The sequence below is a fragment of the Halyomorpha halys genome, unplaced genomic scaffold (assembly GCF_000696795.3).
Source record: "Halyomorpha halys isolate HHAL.00 unplaced genomic scaffold, Hhal_1.1 Scaffold3509.1, whole genome shotgun sequence".
Lineage (NCBI taxonomy): Eukaryota > Metazoa > Arthropoda > Insecta > Hemiptera > Pentatomidae > Halyomorpha > Halyomorpha halys.
Genome location: NW_027110182.1, coordinates 45,109 through 64,852, shown reverse-complemented (window position 1 = coordinate 64,852; position 19,744 = coordinate 45,109). Strand labels below are relative to the sequence as shown.

At 30.0% G+C, this 19,744-nt stretch overlaps 1 protein-coding gene across 1 annotated transcript in view; it reads right to left on the bottom strand.

Moving 5' to 3' along the window:
• ss (spineless) overlaps positions 1–19,744 on the bottom strand; it is a gene marked incomplete at its 5' end in the record, with an annotated part of 44,027 nt that overhangs the window by 1,951 nt on the left and 22,332 nt on the right. Inside the window, 3 exons of the mRNA XM_014437736.3 lie at positions 4,531–5,652; positions 7,395–7,536; positions 9,611–9,905. Coding sequence (XP_014293222.3) covers positions 4,531–5,652; positions 7,395–7,536; positions 9,611–9,905 — 1,559 coding nt within the window. The remainder of the gene's footprint in view (positions 1–4,530; positions 5,653–7,394; positions 7,537–9,610; positions 9,906–19,744) is intronic.

The window sequence follows — 19,744 nt, the reverse complement described above, 5'->3', positions numbered from 1 at the left end:
TGTAATTTGTTCTGTTTTTGTTAATGTTTATATCTATTTTTAAGTACACCAATGAGGTTTACTCAAAAATCTCTTAAGAGTACAATATCATTCTAAACTTAAGTGAAAAGTTTAAAATAAAAAAAAAATAATATTTGTTTAATTTTTTTTAGATTTCATTATTAAAGATGATGCCAATAATTTTCATATTCAATTCTATGGGAAAAAGAAACAATATTTTGTGGTCATTTTTATTCTATCATGAAATTGTAGAAAAAAATAATATTATACCATATCTAATTTAACACTAAAGTAAAACACCAACAAAAAAGTCCTATTTTTAAGGATCTATATTTTGTTATAACTTCCTAATATTTTACAGCCAATGTGATTGAAGACTAGAATCCTGCTGTTTTATGTGAAGTCCAAACCTAAAGCCTGGATGTGTTTCTAGGTTTATAATATTTGAACCCAAGAAATTTAGGTCTTTATGTCAAACTGCATTATTCAATTCAAACTTTGATTTATTAATCCTAGAGAAAGAAATAAAATAAAATTTTAAGTTCAAAAAAATAACACAGAAAGAGAAAAAAAAATTGTATTAAAGTCTGTATAAAATGTTCACTCAGCTAACATTTACAATTGGGATTAAGTTCCAACATATAAATTAACTAATTATTTCATCATGAAACAAATCTTGTTTTTTTAAGAAAAAAGTATTGAGGATTTTATATAAATAAATTTCAAAAATTAAAATTTTCTTTTCCTTTGAGGGAGGGTACCCTCTCAGGCCATGAATTATATTATATTTCATAATATATTTGAACATGAAGAACAGTTTTAAAAGAGAGTTTAATCATGAAACTTGAACAAAAACAAAAATTTATCAATAGTTTTTTCTATTGTAATTTTTTGATTAGGAGTCAACCAAAAACAAAACAGTTTATCCGGACCAGAAGTCTCCAAAATAAAGCCTTTAGGCCAAACCCCAAGGCCTGTAAGTAACACCAATTTAGCGAGCCATGTTTTGTTTTGATTATATTGTAAAATTTTAATGGTCTCATGGGGCCTAATTCTCTTGTTTAACTTTAGTTAGTTGAGGATATATAATCATAACAATACAATGCTTAATTGCAAATATTATATCATTCATTAGGGTCTATCAATTTTTAAAAGTGTTTATGACTTCAATATATTTTGTTTTGAATGCATTAGTTCTAATGAGAAATCTATGTACATAGTTTAACTTATGTAAAATCAACTGCTGAATGAAATCTTGTTTAATTATACAAATTTTTGTATAAAATTATACAATTTTTATACAAAATTGTATAATTTTGTAAAAAATTATACAATTTTTGTAATGCGTTGTTTCTAGAACACTACCAAAATGAATTATATGTTCACACTTATAACTTTTAACTTACACTATAATTACAGTAGAACCCCTATATATTGAACAAACTTCCATTAATAGAAAATATCGATTTATCAATTTTTTTTCAAGAGTCTTGAATTTTTTCTGTATGTTGAAGAAATGAAACAAAAAATTGAATTAAAAAATAAATGTAATATAGTACAGACATTAGTTGATAGAGATCAGTTCATAATGTTTTGAATAAGATTTTACACCTAGATAGGCTCTTTTTTACATAGGGATTAGTTGGGTATTTACCTCAGAACAAAGGCAGTAGAATTAAAGATGAAAAAAAAAATTGGACAAACAAATTCGAGGGAGGGGAATTTTTTTTTTTTAACTTACATTACTGATTCAATTTTCAAAAATACATTCCAAGCCCTATAAGCAAGCACAATAACAATTCTAGGGTAATGTTAATTTATAAAAAATATTTTAGTGTGCTTGAAAATATTAGTTACGAAAGCAAATACTATAGAAATAAATTTAAAAATAGAAATCATGGGTTATATACAGAACTTTTAAGAGCCATAACAAACTGCAACAACCATTTTTTAAATAAGTAAAAGACAAACAGGATGTAAAAAACAAATCTTTGATTGCATGTGAATGGATTATATGTGAGATGAATTTCTTAATTTTTATAATTTTTGGAGTAACTGAAAAAGGAAGAAGAGGGTGTGGATAGCAACTGGAAATCAGGGACTGCTCTGAGAAAAAAATTGTTCTCTATCCAACATATAATATCGTTGGCTTACAAATGATGTTTTTTACTAGTCAAGATTTTCTAGTTTTGAGTTATTTGGTTATTCCATTCTAAAATATTAAAAAGATTAAACTCAAAAGAATTTATTAATATCATAAAAATCTGTTTATAAATATTAAAATGATTATTTCCATAACATTAAAAAAAAAATTATCATAAAATATCTCAAAACTTCACTTTTTGACTTAATGTATTTCACTTTTCAACTGAGCAACCGTTTTTTGCTGACCCTGTGTATTATATGATGAAAAGATGGCAGAGATGTGGTCAGTGAAGAGCATAAATAAGAAAAACTTATTAGTGCCAATATTTTGGGCATAATTTCAGACCTTCATCAAGGCTACATTGCAAGAGTTGGATGAACTAATAAACAAAGGATTGGCACAAATAAACTAAGTTTTACTTTGTTGTGTTCTCCACTCACCGCACTATCGATAATTAAACAGTACTATCTTTTAATATATACAATATATAGAGGCATGACTGCAATAAAATTAGTAATATATAAATATAATTAGCGGCAGGATTTTACTCATTTTATTATTCAGCAGGATAATTTATAGTAATGTGTAGCAACAGATTTAAAATAAAATAAAAAAAGAACATGTGCAAAACAAAAATATCATGCAAAAACAGTCAATCTGTGAAATGATCCCTCCTGGTTCAAGTCCTATTAGTTCATTTTTACAAAATTGAGTGTATTGTGTTTTTATATTACATCAAAGGCGATTAAAGATTTATACAATATTTTAATGTTTTGAAAACTTTTTGGTTTTGTCTTTTGTATTAAATAACTTGAAAATGTTATCCACAACTGGGTCTAAACAGTATCAAATAAAAAATTTAAGATTTTGAGAATGAATTAGAGTTGACAAACAAAACAGACTTATAAACATATTGATACTCGAGTTGCATATCATAGATACTGATAAATCTTTTTTTTATCATGATAAAAAAAAAAATTTCAATTTTTTAGTTCATACCGTTAAGATTTATTTAAGTATGAAGCATTTATTTAAGTATTTTTATCAAATTAATCTTAATTTTAAAATTATAATTATGAAAATTAGATTATAATTAGGCTTTATTATTATCAATTCATAAAATAATTTGATTTAAAGAGCTCTTTAGTTTTACTAATTGAATTTTATGTATGCTGTTATTATTTTTTTTAATAGGGTGAGAATTTAGCATTTAATATATTTTATTCTTTTCTGATACCAATTTTGCTTTCTTATTGATTCAATTTCTTTCTTACTTCTTATATATTTTATCCCATCTCTTCTATCTCAGATACATTTTCAAGTATTTTAGTGTAATATATTTTATTTATATCTTTTATCAAACTTATGGTACCAGTCACGCAGTGACAGAGTTCATTTCTAACATTTAATATTTTACTAGCATTTTGTATTGAATTATTTATTTGTATGATTACTGTGAATAATATTAGGAACAAATTTCATAAGCTAATAAACAAATGTTAAGATTAATTCAGTTTATTTATTTTAAATTGATTAAAATTTTACAAAATTATTATTTATAATTTCTATATTTTCTGAATAGTTGATGCACTTAATGAACTGAAAGTTCTACCAATAATCGAATAAGTACAAAGATAATTGAAGAATAAAACGTTATAACACCTTGGGCAAAATCAATATAATTAGAATTTATGAAAGGAATATGGTCCGGGTGCGGTCAAGAAAAACTCAAATAGTAGAAATATACTAATTTAATGAGCCAACGTTTCGCCCCACGTTGCAGGGCTTCTTAGAATTTATGATTTTCATTTTCATTAGAAACTTTATGTTGTATGAAGTTAATTTTGATTAATAGTATATATTTTAGTATCATGAAATGTATTTTTATTTGTCAGTTAATTTAATTTTTTCCAATATATTTGTTGATTTATTTTTTATGATTATTTAAAGTACTTTATTGGAAGATTATTAGTTGACCGTATAGAATTTAAGGATAAGATAGTCAAGGTGACAGTAAAAGAGATGTTTAAAAATAAAAAAAATATTTATGAAAACCAACACTTTAACCCACATTTCTGGTCTTCATGAGGACTTAAGTTCATAAGTTAGGTAAAGAACAGTCCTTTTCCACTCCTCATTGGTCAAATACTGATAAAGATCTGTAACATGGGTCGAAACGTTGGTTTTTAATAAATAGTTTTTACTATTTTTGAGTATCTTTTTGACTGTTACCCAAATCATATTATCTTTAAATGTGATGTAGTTTTAAATTATCATTATTAATCTATTTATGATCCAATTACTTAAGGGAAGTGTATGTAGATTTCTTAGGAGGGTTCCATTTTGAAAAGTCTACTTTGGGTGAATAAGACAAAGTGACTCACTGGTGGTAAGGATAGATCTGGTGAGGCAATACCTCTTGGCCCGTCTCACTATACTGATAGTGGGTGTACTTTGGGCTTGCGACGTGAGGTGGCGTCTCGGGCTTCCACTTGGTTTCGGCCATACTGTTCATCTCCGCTAGTGATTTGAGAGGGTCTCCGAACTTCTTGTCCTGGTAAGAGACTGGAGATCCACCTTGAGGAGACCTGCTACTCGATGATGTCGGTGTATGCGCAGCTCCCCACATCAACACTGTTTGCCGTGGCTGTTCATAGTGTTGCATCATGTCCTTCATATCTTCGATTTTGGGTGTCACTAAACCGTTTACACCTGCTGGTGAAGAACCTGCTGAATTACTTGAAGAAAGATTGTCCATTGATTTAACACTTTTTTTGTGTGGTATGTCACAAAGGGGAACCGTTACGACCCCTGGAGGTGCATAGCCACCCATGTCGAGGCATTTAGGATACCTTGTGTTGTCTATGACAGTTGCATACTTTTGTTCTAATGGCTGGTGACAGGTGTACAGTTTGTCACAGTCTGCCTTGCCAATTTGATGGACCGTATGGCTTGTCTCATAAGTTGGCAAGCAAGTTGCACTTCTGGGAGACATGTCCAGAAATCCGTTGGATACATATCCACCAGATGAATGGTAATCAGGATAATAAGATCCTAAATGCCGGTATTGGTGAAACAGGTTATCTGTTGTAGAGGTGAGAAACCTGTTGTCATAGAGGGTTTGGTGGAAGTTTCCTGAATGGCCCATGTATGTCTCTGTAGGGGCTGTCGAGGGATAGGTTCCACCGTAGACATTCAGATTGGAGTAGGCTGCTGCGACTGCTGCAGCTGAGTCTGGCACTATAAATTCAGATTCTGTGTTGGGAACAACTGTACTATGAGATGAAATTTTACGTTTAGTCCGACACGTTGATAAAAAGTCTCTTAATTGCGTTTTGTACCGCCTGTTAACCCTTTGGGGTGTTGGAGCCTGTGAGCCACCCGTTGGTGTTGATGAACCCACTAACTCACTGTCAGAGAAATAACTGTTTGTCAGCCCAGCATCAAGGTAACTCACTTTAAAATCCATCGTTCTCTTTCCTAGAAGGTCTCTACCTTCTTCCTCCCTGCGAAAAAACAAACAAAAAATATTGTTATAAACAACTTCATTATTTATTAATGTATTTAACATTTATAAGGTTAAGAAAACTTTTATTGTTTGAATACAACTATATATTTATATTTTTTCTAAATATTTTTCACATAAAATCTAAGTGACATAAAAAAAAGAAGTTAATTATAAAATTTGTTGTGTTTTTAAGTGTTCAAAATTCAGCATATCATTAGTGGTGAGACATATTCCCTGAAAGTTAAAATTATGGGGTAAAAGTTTATAAATTTTGCTAAACATTTAAAGCAATATAAAATATTTGGTTGCTTATGACTTTCTAATATTTAATGTAGTTCAAAATATAGTGTAGAATACAATTTTATTTTTATAAATATTATTTAACGTTCATAAGACTTAGAGAACTTTTATTGTTTACATATAATTATATATTTATATTTGTTTTTAATATTTTTCAGATAAAATCTTAAGTGAATTTAAAACAATAAAAGTTTATTGTGAAGTGTTGTGCTGTGTTTTCAAATGGTCAAAATTCAGAATTTCAAAAGTGGTGAGTTATAATCCCTTCAGATTTAAATTATATAGTCAATGTTTATAAATTTGATTTGACATATAAAATATTTAATTGTTTATGTTGGTATTATTTAATATAGTTAAAAATTTAATGTAAAAAAACAGTTAATTTAATTATATATTTTTATTTGTTCTTAACTTTTTTCAGATAAAAATTTAGTGAAATAAAAAAGAAATTTGTAAAGTGTTGTGTTTTCAAGCATTTGAAGTTCAGCATTTCAAAAGTGGTGAGTCATAATCCCTTCAAACTAAAATTATGTAGCAAAAATTATATTTTTATATAAGTTTTATAGCCTAACGTATAAAGCAGTATAAAAGGTTTAGTTTCTAATGATGTTAATATTTAATGTAGTTTAAAATTTAAATTAAAAATTATAAAAAAGGTTTAAATTAAAAATAAAGTTGATTTTAATAATTAAGTGCTAAGTAAATCAAAATAGTTTATTAATATAGTATTTTCTTTTACATTACTAACATAGTAAGTATAGTAGTAATATAGTATTACTAATAATTTAAATTACTAGTAATTGTTAGTAATATTTACTGAAATAAAAGTTCTTACTAGTTTCATAATTTTTACCAGAGTAAGTTTAATTTTAAATTATAACATTCAATGCAGTCAGAGATGGACAAAAATTGGCTATAGTTGAAGCTGATAACTAAAATTGTCATGGATACGATATTATTTATCAATGATTCATTCATGAATAAGGGTGGTATCCATGGCAATATTAACTATTAGTTTCAACTACAGCTAATTTTGCCTATTTATGAATTCAGTCATGATTTGAATTCTTTTACTTTTATTTTTATATTGCTTTATATGTTGATTAGGTTTGAACTTGATATATTATATGTATTAATTTTTCTGGACAAATTTTGAACTTATACAATTTTACAGCAGTTAATATAGTTGTTTAAAATAAATAAATTACATAAAAGAAGAGGTCTAATTAAACATATAAAATATATTATATAAACAGGAGAAAAAAATATTTCTTTTTATACTCACCAACTCAATATAGGGCTATAAATTTTTAATAATGTTAAAAATAATATTCGATAGATAGACAATAATATTTGATAAATTCTTTGAATATTTGAATTATGAACTATATTAGATTATAGTAAACCATATTTTAAAAATATAATACTGTTATTATGTACATGAGAGGTCGATGTGTGCTTATGACAAAATCGGGCTTCGAATTTTTGTAGACGAGTCTTGAGCTTGTTTGAAGCCATTGCCACTGTCCTTCTTTACTCTGGTACCTATAGGCTATCATGCCTGAAGCACCCGTTTTCAACACTGAAATAAAAAATAAATATCAATTGTAAATCTCAAGTAATGGAAATAATATGTATGTAGCCCAAGTGAATAAATAATTAACATGCTATGAACTTCTCGAATGCATCCGAATTAATGCGTTAAATAATTCAATTTAATAAGGAAAATATCTGTAAATTGTAAATAATTATTACAGTTGTTTGTTTGTTAGTTTTGAAAGGGCGTTTAACAGCCTGGTCATCAACGCCCATTGGTTGTTGGTTTTGTTAAGGCCTAGTTGTTCCATAGTCATAGCTTTGGTATGGTGTACTGATCCGCACCAGTAGGACTCATTTCCGTGAGATTTGAAATATTATCTAGCTAGGCAATTATAATTTGTTTAATAATCGTTATAATAGTGGAAAGGATGATGAAAAGCAGATAAGTAACTGTTCTAATTTTAAAAATAAGGCAAGATAAATTGATAATTATAATAATTAAAGGCTGGTTATTAAGTTAGTCTGATGGATGACTTTAATGGCTCTTTCAATTACGGATTCATCGTTTCTCAACGCCATTGCAACATTTGTTGATATCCCTAACTGGTTCAAAGTTAATGAGTAGTGATGACATTCTTCAAAAATGTGTTTGACGGTCAGATTACTATTACACTTCAAACATTTTGGAGGGGCCTCTCCTGTTATGAGGTGGATGTGTATCAATTGGGTATGTTTTATTCTGATTCGGGTGATCACTACTTCTTCACGGCGTCTAATTCGGGTTGATGGAATCCAGGACTTCACATCTTTCTTTATAGGTTTCAACTTTCTGGGTGGAGTTTCATCCCACATTGCCTGCCATCTTTTATTAATACATTCCTTTAAAGGGCGAGCAAGTTCCTTTGCAGTTAAGATTGCTGCGGTTCTACCTGGGAGGACTAGCGGTTCTCTAGCAGCTTTGTCGGCAACCTCATTTCCTGTAATACCAAGATGCCTGGGAGATGACGTAGACTGATTTATCTATTTGTTTTAGCATTATTAAGTATTCATGAATTCGTTGAACAAGTGGGTGAACTGAATACATTATATCTAGTCCTTGAAGAGCGCTAATTATTACAGTGTAACCTCTATAACAGAGATCCCAAGGGACCTAAGATTTTTTTATCACTTAAAGAGGTTTTTCCTTTAACCAGTTTTCCAAACAGGCAGGTTTAAAATAGAGGCATCGCTTCCCTGGCCGAGGCATCGCCGTTCTTACCTTATCAAAACTCTGTAAACCTCTTAAAATAAAAATATCAGAAAGATGTTAGGCCATGTTTGATGAAAGCTTTCTGAGTAAATTACAAGATTAGTAAAACCATGTTTGACATTCTACTACAGTGGTCGCATGGAGGAAGTTCCTCTAACCCACTTTAGAATAGGCTGTACTGTTCTCACACCTTCTCATCTGGTTCAAACTCCAACGTGCCAATATTGTCAGTCCATTCTTAGGATTAACATATTTTTGAAGAATGCTCTCGCTATCTACCAACAGTAAGGAAAATAGGACTGACCACAAATTTATCTGAAGCTCTCACAAATGAGGAAGCTAAAGTCACATTGGTGTTAAAATTTTTAAAAGTGCATTGCCTCCTTTTCCAATTATAGCCTTTTTTCAAATTTTAATGTTAATTTTAATTTTATTATTATTATTATCAGATAATCTTTATTTTTTTTTAAGCATCCATGAAATAATGTTTGTGTCTTTATCTTTATAATAATAATAAACATTGATGACCAAAAGGTTTAAAGCCTTTAAACAAGAACATAAAAACAAAACAAATAGAGAGCACCCCTAAGAGACGTTGAAATGTCTCTAAAATCTTTCATTTACAGAGGTGAAAATATTAATAAAAAAAAATCATGCAGGGTTAATTAAATGCAATGGAATGTTTGTATTAGTATAATTATTATTTTAATATCAAAACTAAATTTTAGAATTTAACTGCTTCTTTGTAAAATGGTACCATTACATGAAGGATATATGGAAAAACAACTGTTAAAAATTTATGATTAAATTAATAATAATTATGGCAACTAAATTGAGGCTATATGTAATCTTGATAAATTACACTTACATTCTTGGTGTGCGCTTGCTACGTAGGCGAGATCATCATAATGGACTAGATCATATCCTCCCATATCGGCGAGCTCGGCGTCCGAATAGCCAAGCAGCATCTTGCCCCTCTGGTCCATTGATACCAGCGAGAGGTCAAGCTTGTGCTTGCTCTTGAACATCACTTCCTTGTGGGGGATCTCAAGGAGCGATGGTGGCCCAAAGGGTGTGCACAGGGCAAAAAGGGCCAGGGGTGGTTCCTCCGTCTTTCGGTTTTGACCATGGAGAACCTTGATCCTGCCTCGAATGTCCAATCTCTGAAAAAGAAGTTATATATCATTAACCATAGTTGAACTGCAGACATTAACAAAATTATGTTATTTATAATCTTCCACTTTATTGAGACTGTTATTATTGTTTAAATAAAATAATAAGTATCCAAGTTAAGTCTCAAAACACTCTTTATTATTTAAAATATTGAGGTATAGATAGTTGACCATAGATTACTGATTGGAGAAGTTGCTCGGGGATGTGGTCAGCAAAGAACAACATAAATAAACAAAACAATATTTATTTTATGCCGATGTTTCGATCTGAGTTTCAGGTCTTCATCAGGGCTAAAGAACAAAAGCAATAACACCAACATTTAGAGAAACATAAAATTGAAAGGAGTAGTATACAAACAAATTTGGAATTATACAAAATATTGAATTGAATCATAAATAATAAAAAATTGATAATTGAATAGTAAAAAAATTTTTTTTGATTGATAATCATGGAATTAGATAGTAGCAGATTGATAACAGTGAAAGATGAAAATATAATATTATGTAGGTAAGTTTTGTATGGTTTGTATACTACTCCTTTCAATTTTATGTTTCTCTAAATGTTGGTGTTATCGCTGTTGTTCCTTAGCCCTAATGAAGACCTGAAACTCATGTCAAAACGTCGGCATAAAATAAATATTGTTTTGTTTATTCATGTTGTTAGAGTAATTCCTAAACTTTATAGATTTTTTAGGTGAAAATAGTATTAAAAATAATAAAAATGCAGAAAAATATTTCACCAAATGTTCGGCAGGAAAGCAATCATGGTTTATAGCTTGTGTTATTTAATTGAAACGACAAACTAGTACAAAAGCCAGGAAGAAAAAAAGGCATTTATTTCACCCCTTTTTTTGACTTATTTAATGAAAACTATGTATTGTTACTAGTCAAAATGAGTCTGCCAAGTATAGTTAGGGGAATACAAAATGACAGTTGTTTCTAAACCTTAAAAAAAATTAATTTTTCATTCGGAGCTCTATCTTTAAAACTACCAACGCCACAAGAAAACCTAAGAGAAAATCATTTAAAGTAGAGTAAATTTGTAGTATAAATTTATATTTCATTAAAGATAAATTTTCAAATTGGAAATTTTTGGAGTTTTCTGTGGAAATCCTGCGTTCACAAAATAACTTCACAACTCCTAATAATAGTATCCAAATCCAAGGTAAGAGGTACATTCCAGCAAGATATGGGTAGATAAGTAATATATATGTTCAAAACTATTTTTTAATTTTTTAAATCACTTATTAAGTTTTCGAGATATAGGCTCATGAAGAAAATTAATTTCCAGGCCCAACTTTTGATAGCAGCATTCCGTACATTCGTTACATAAAATATCGATTTTCTGACACTTTTTCTAGATACATTTATCCTTACTTACTTAAAATACATTTTAATTTTTTTTTTCCCAGCTGTAATGCATAAGTTGTTGTACTATTTGTTCATAAATATGAAAAAGTTGTTATAAAGCTACAGAGTATGGCTGCTAATTTGATTTCAATATTTCACTTCCGCGTTTGGTTTGGGCCAGGAAAATGTATCATGAAAGAATAATATGACTTACTTTTTACTAATCTATCAATAGCTCGCTGAGTACACATCGTACCGAAATACAGACATACGGCTTATCTACCTACGTAAAAAACAACAGGAATAATTATTTAAACGGCCAATAAACTCACGTCCACGGGAATTAAAAGGACATAGATAATTAATAACTTTTGATCCACATGAAATATGTCTGAAACTATTGCTGAAAAGTTTTGTCTTCAAAGTCCATGGTACACGGAATTTCACCCCAGCCTTTGCGAGCGATCGACGATCGACCCAAATTGGTCTGGATATCGATTTTTTGGCCACCCCTGCTAGTACAAGAGCCCATGAGGAGAAAAAAGGCAGTTATCTCACCCCAATTTTGATTACTCTAATGAAAACTATGTATAATTATTAGTCAAAATTGATGAGTCTGCCAAGTATAGGTAGGGGCAATAAAAAATGGCAGCGGTTTCAAAGCGATAAAAAAAACTAATTTTTCATTCGGAGCTCTATATCTCAAAAAGTAGGAACAACACAAGAAAACCTAAGAGAACGTCATTTAAAGAAGAGTAAATTTTCTAAAATATGAGCCCTAATACAGTTATTTACGTTAAATAGTTTTCGAGATATAGCTTTTTAAAAAGCAACATTTCATAAAAATGTTGTATTGGACCTACTGAAAGATCAGTAGTTAGTGAATTTATTTTGAAAAATTTATATCTCAAAAACCATTTGATGTACAGACGTCTATTAGCACTCAAATTAAAGCTAGTTTAATGAGCTATAAAGTAGTTTATGATGTTTCTCTTCGTAGGAGTAATAGTTTACATGAAATTTGCTAAAATAAATTGATTTCTAGTTGTTCGGACAAATTTTCATTTGCCAAATTCATATTCATATGTGAAACTACTACCTCTACGAAGATAAGTGTCATAAGCTACATTATAGTAAGTTAAATTTCCTTTATTTTGAGTGTTGGCAGATATATGTGCGTCTATGTACAGATCTAGAGATATATTTTTTAAAAAATCCAGTATTTTATATGAACAACTAGAAATTAACATTTTTGAGTTTATTTTGTCAAATATCATAAAAACTAATACTCCTAAAAAGATAAATATAATTAACTATTTTGTAGTAAATTTAACTAGCTTTAATTTGAGCGCTGGCAGACATCTGAACGTCCAATGGTTTCTGAAATGAAGTTTTTCATAAATCAAACTTATTGTCCGAACAACTATAAACCAATATATTTTAGCAAATATCATGAAAACTACTATTCCTACGAAGGTAAAGGTCATAAACTTTTTTATAGTCCATTAAACTAACTTTAATTTGAGTGCTAATATACATCTATACGTCACATAGTTGCTGAAATATAGAACTCTCAAAATAAATTAACTAACTACTAATCTTCAGTAGATTTTTAAGAAATTTTGCTTTTTAAAAAGCTATATCTCGGGAACTGTTGGACTTAAATAGCTCTTTTAGGGCTAATATTTCAGCAAATTTACTCTTCTTTAAATAATGTTCTCTTAGGATTTCTAGTGTTGTTGTTAGTTTTTAAGATGTAGAGCTCTGAATAAAAAATTAGTGTTTTTTTAAGGTTTTGAATCAACCGCCATTTTTTTATTCCCCCTACCTATACTTGACAGACTCATCAGTTTTGACTAGTAATTATACATAGATTTCATTAAAGTAATCAAAAATTGGGGTGAGATAACTGCCTTTTTTCTCCTCTTGGGCTCTTCTACTATGCTCTATTGCATTTCCACGCCTCAAGCTCTGAAGTAGGTTTTCACGGCTTCTATCGTTCGCAATTAAATGTCTAATTCATATCCTAGTTGATTCCGGTTTCGAAACAAGTTCCAAGAGTCGTCAATTGAGCAGAACCCTATTGAGTTCCCATGACTACATCGATCCCAACTGGTTCCGAATCAATTGTAAATTAGAAACTCATTTTATCGATAACATAGCGGCCATGTTTGTGCGAAGTGGTCTAATATTTATGACAGTTGTCTTAAAGTTATAACAAAAAGCCAACTAGCTGTTCTGCCTTGTCCCTTTGCTCGATTTGTAGGAGCAACAAATGAACTGGGGCTACATATCATTTCGCGGCATCACTAAATCAAATACTACAACCGCTACCAGCAATAAAATCTGTCTTCACTCGAAATATATAAGTCGTCTATGTAAATACTTTCGTTGTCAGTCTCCTCGTAATTTTCTCAGATTTTTTACTTAATTTTTTTTTTAGAATATTGGAAAACCTCTGAATAGGGGACATATTTTTTTTTGTGTCCTTGAATAGAAACCTAAAATTTGTTAAGACTTATCTGGTGGGGGTGGGGAGAGAAGACAATTTCTAAAATTTTCCAACAAATTTTAACGGATTTTTCAACTTGCCGAAGTTCTGAGGAGTATTTCCTGACATTAGCGCTATTCCTATACATTTCTGGAAAAATGAACTTCTTAAATAACGTTTATTTGAATATAATCATATCTTTGAGTAGTGTTTTCCAATAATTTACACAGCTTGAAGTAATTTATCAAAATTTTCCAACTTTTAGGGTTTCAATTATTCGGTTCAAATTAATGAAGTACATCCGTATTAACGCTCCTGATAGAAACTTTGAAAAATTTTACAATTCCTCAGACAAGATTGAAAAGACAGGAAACTGCAGGTCGATTTCGACTATTACAGCACTTACTAGACAAACGGTCTAAACTTCCAATTCATTACATAAGACTGATCTACATAACAATTATAAGGCCTATCTTGACATATGGAGTTGAGCTTTGGGGCTCTACTAAACCTTCGAATTCCTCTTGTATCCAATCCTTACAATCTAAAACCCTTAGTGAAATCCTCTAGGCTCCTTACTTCGTCACAAATAAAATCATACCTTAATGTTCCATGTGTAACCGATCTAGCCCGAACCAGATATCATTCTTTCCATCATAAACTCCCTAATCACCCCAAACCTACTAGTTTCTAACCTTGTTTCCTCTGCTATTTCTGACAATCCTCCTAGGCACCTGAAAAGAAGGTGGCCACGATACCTAATGAAAAAGCGTCATTAGAGTGCTACCAACGGGTATTTTCTCTACACTCCTGTATCACTCCATTATAAACTAAAATTAAATTTACTGGATGTATGTACATGAATGTATAATTGTATATATCAATAAATAAATAGAATAAAACAAAATTTTATAATACATATAATGTACAAAAGGATCGCACTATGTACTCTCGTTTTGTGACAATTATTTGAAGAGAGTATTTGTTCTAAAAAACTGTTTTCTCATAGTAGGGCATGACTATGTAAACAATTAAGTTGCGAAACGTCCCCAAAGTTGTATCATTGACTAATTCTCAAGACCCCCCCAAAAAAAAATATATGTATATATAACGTTTTTGTCAACTGTTGTATACATATATTTGTTTTGGTGGGTCTTGAGGATCAGTCAATAATTACTTTGTAATAATACATCTTTTGGTGACGTTTCGAAACTTTATTGTTTGCATAGACATGCCCTACAATGAGAAAAACACAGTTTTTTTAAAACATACTCTCTTCAAATAATTATAGGTTTATGTAATGTCTGTACGTTATGTATAATAAATTAAATTAAAACTTCAATATTTTATTTCTTATTAATTTCACATTAAAATAATATTCCTTTGATTGTTTCGGAATGTCCGTCCATCTTCAGGTGTTGATTCTAAAAATAGTAACAAAGTGCTGTTTATTATTGTATATATACATTTGTTTTGGTGGGTCTTGAGGATCAGTCAATAATTACTTTGTAATAATACATCTTTTGGGCGTTCAGCAACTTTATTGTTTGCATAGTTATGCCCTACAATGAGAAAAACACTCAATTTTTTAAAACATACTCTCTTCAAATAATTATCACAAAAAATTCTCAACTGCAGTGTGTTCTACCTTATGATGTTCTAACTAACATGTTCAAGTTTGGGGAAGGACTGAAATGATTTTGAAATGAAAGTCAGATGTGTTTAGGCTTAATTATTTTATTTATTTAATTTTTTTAAATAAAATTAAAAAAACTGGTACATATGGCCATTTCAGTCCCCCAAATTTGAACTTGTTAGCATCATAAGGTAGAACACAGTGCAGCTGAGGATTTTTTGTGTTAATTATTTGAAAAGAGTGTATGTTCTAAAAAACTGTGTTTTTCTCATTGTAAGCATAATTATGCAAACAATAAAGTTGCGGAACGCCCAAAAGATGTATTATTACAAAGTAATTATTGACTGATCCTCAAGACCCACCAAAACAAATCTATATATATATATATATATATATACAATAATAAACAGGACTTTGTTACTATTTTTAGAATCAACACCTGAAGATGGACGGACAGTCCGAAACGTTGAAAGGAATATTATTTTAATGTGAAATTAATAAAAAATAAAATATTGAAGTTTTAATTTAATTTATTATACATAACGTACAGACATTACATGAACCGTAGGCAAGACCTCGCAGACGGCCTTCCAATGGAGAATTAAGAGGAACTGAGAAATCAGAAAAAATAAAAGCTCACTAAAACGGTGAGATTACAGAGGCCTCGTGGGAACCGAACCTGCTCTCTTGGACTTTTCCTGCCTTGTGTTTACTTAAACACAGCCTTCTCGAGATTACCCACTGAAAGCTATACATTACTCTTCCTCTCTTACCTACTTCTACAATCCTATTAGCTTTATATCTTTTTCATCACATAATATCGAATATAGATATACATAAAAAATAATATTCTAGTTTTATTAATTTTGTAATAAAACAATTACAAATAGTATAAATAAAAACATATATAATAATTAATATATATCATAAAAAAGAAAAAAACCCTTTAAATGCTAAGTAAATAAAGAAATTAAACTTGGGTTTTCAAACGCTTGTGTGTTCTTGAGAGGCCAGCATGGTGGACTACGGCATTGTGTTGGATATTATCTTCAATTCACTGTTTTCATTATAAATAGAAACAAAAAAAAGATAAGTGTAATGAAAGGAAACGAAAATGTCGGTAAAGTATGCGCTGTATGATAAATATTCATAAAATTAGTTCTTTTGTACATAAGCTATAAATTTAATTACTCAGAAATATAATGTCGCTATGAATATTGGTGGATTCTCTATTTTAAATAGGAAATAAAACGAAAGTTAATTGATAAGAATGTAAGAAGATAGTCCGGGAAGTGGTCAATAGAGGTGCCAAAATAATATAAAACCTATTTATTGTTAACGAACGTTTCGCCCCACCTTGCAAGACTTCGTCAGGGTTGTCTGATTGAAAAAAGGATGACGATGCTGTCATTTGTCAACAACACGTACGACTTTATATTACGTCTTATGTCTAAATGTTTATTCTTCAATTCAGTCGCTCGACTAATGTTGTTTTGCTAATTAATTCATTTCAGTTGACAAAGGTTCCATGAAAACACTTTATTTAAACGTCAGTAACATATGGTAACAACAAGATAAGTCAAGTGGGATGATAATGAGTGTTTCTTTCTATCGCTCTAATATTGTGCAAATACAGTTAGTACAAGAGGAGAAAATTTTCTATTACATTAAGGAAAATTGTGTATAATTACTAGTCATAGTCGATGAGTCTGCCAAGTATAGGTAAATGGAATAAAAAATGGCGGCTATTTCAAAACTTTTAAAAAAAATTAATTTTTTATTCAGAGCTCTATATATAATTGAAACTATCAACAACACTAGAAAATTAAAGAGAACATCATTTAAAGTAGAATAAATTTGCTAAAATATTAGTCCTAATAAAGTAATCAATAGTTCCCGAGTGATAGATTTTTTAAAAGCAATATTCATAAAAAATTGACTGAAAAATTAAAAGTTAGTGAATTTATATTGAGAAATCTATATATCAAAAATTATTCGACGTACAAACGTATATCTGTACTCAAATTAAAGCCACTTTAATTTACTAAACTGCAGTTTATGACGTTAATCTTCATAGGAGTAATAGTTTTTATGATATTTGCTAAAATAAATTGATTTATTGTTGTTCAGACGAAAATTATTAAGATGAAAATAATTCATATATAATTTTTTACCTAAACATCTTTATTGATTTTAGAACGTTTCGGGGTCTTTAACCTCACCTTAAGGTTATCTGATATCTAGTAATTACACCATTCCATTAGGAACTTTTTAAAATCAATTAAAATGTTCGGACAATGTTATCTTATAATTAATTTAATCCATGTTATAATTAAAGTTTTGACATTCTTGATAATGATTTATATAACCTTTCAATACACTAGATGAAAAATAAATTTCTTTTAAGGAAAGCATTAAAATATAAATATTGGAAGAAGATAGTTGATCGTATGAACTAGATTGTAGGAAGATAGTCCGGGTGGTGGTCGATAACAGTACCAAAATAGTAGAAAAACTATTTATTGTCAACAAACGTTTCGTCCCACTTTGCAAGACTTCGTCAGGATTGTCTGATTGAAAAAAAGGAAAACATAAGAGAAAATCATTTAAAGTAGAGTAAATTTGCTAAAACAGAAGCCCTAATAGAGCTATTTACGTTCAATAGTTCCCGAGAGATAGCTTTTAAAAAGCAATATTTAAAAAAAAAATTTACTGCAAATCAGAAGTTAGTGAATTTATTTTGAGAAAGCTATATCTCTAATATCATTCGGAGTACAGATTAAAGCTCGTTTAATTTACTATAAAGTAGTTTATGACCTTTATCATTGTAGGAGTAGTAGTTTTTATGATATACAAATTTACAACGATTTATCAATAACAAACTAAATACATGGTTAGATTAATTGTCCAACTAAAGCTTGCCAAGTCTCGGCAGTCGTTCACTCCAGCCCTAAGCCTGACAGCTTATCAAATAACAAATTAGCTAGAGTTGGAACTAATAGCTAAAGTTGCCATGGATACGACCCTTATTCATGAATGAACCATTGATAAATAAATATCCTATCCATGGCAATTTTAGCTATTAGTTTCAACTATAGCTAAAGTTGCCATGGATACGACCCTTATTCATGAATGAACCATTGATAAATAAATATCGTATCCATGGTAATTTTAGCAATTAGTTTCAACTATAGCTAATTTTTGCCCAACTCTAGTTGTACATAGGGTAACCACTAAAATCTTCTGCACCCTAAAACGTTTATATTATCTTCGCCACCTACTTCCTTTTGAAACCCGTATACTCCTAGTTACTTCCTTAATATTCCCCCACTTTGATTATTGCTGTGTGATTTACTGAGGGGGGGGGGTCTCCGGGGATCTCGAAACAAAATTAAAACGGTTAATTAATTGCTTTGTACGGTTCATCTTTGGGGTTCTCAGGTACGCCTCTGTCACCCGATTTTATGAATAATTGAAGTGGCTTTATCCCTCCTTCCGTCGTAAATATTTTCTTGTTTCCTTCCTCCACCAAATTATCCAATCCCGCCGTCCATCGTACATCTCTGATAGCCTTCAATTTAAATCCTCAGTGCATTCCCGCAATACACGCTCACGGCCTTCAGACTTATATGCAAGTGCCCATCGAACCGCAGCCTTTGGTAGATCTTTCCTCATCCCTATGGAATTCTATTCCCTCTTTCATTCGTAGTTCTAATACCCTTCCAACCTTCAAATCCCGTATCTTCGACCACCTTCTGTCCACACAATTCCGGAAGAATAACAATTGAAAGTTTCAAACAAGGTTTATATATTTCTGTACTTAATCTCTCAGATTTTTGTTTATTCTTGTAAATGTGTACATTAGCAGAAATTATACCTTTCCATTTATTAGTTTTAGTTTAATTATATTTGATTTTTTTATCTATTTCTTATTGTCAGAAGTGTTTGTCATCTTATGTTTTATGATATGACATATGATTTTACTTTATTTATTCTATTCTTATTTTATATAGTCTGTTAATTATTGTTGTTCATTTTCATATTTTTAAATTCATTATTTTATTATATTTTATGACGTCTTAAAATTTAATTTTTATTTTGTATTTCACTCTAAGGATCTGAAGCCTAATTTTGAAGCCTGTACATTATTCTAAAGGGATCAATCCCAGAATAAATAAAGATTATTATTATTATTATTATTACTGAAACTGGTTTAAAATCAGAACATGACTTTTTTAGGAGGGTCTCTGCTGCAGCTAATTGTTTCTACTCTTGATCATATGTCTTAGTGCTTGGTACTAACCAAAGGGCTTAGGTATTAGCAGAAAATTTACCTTTAAACATTTGAAAATA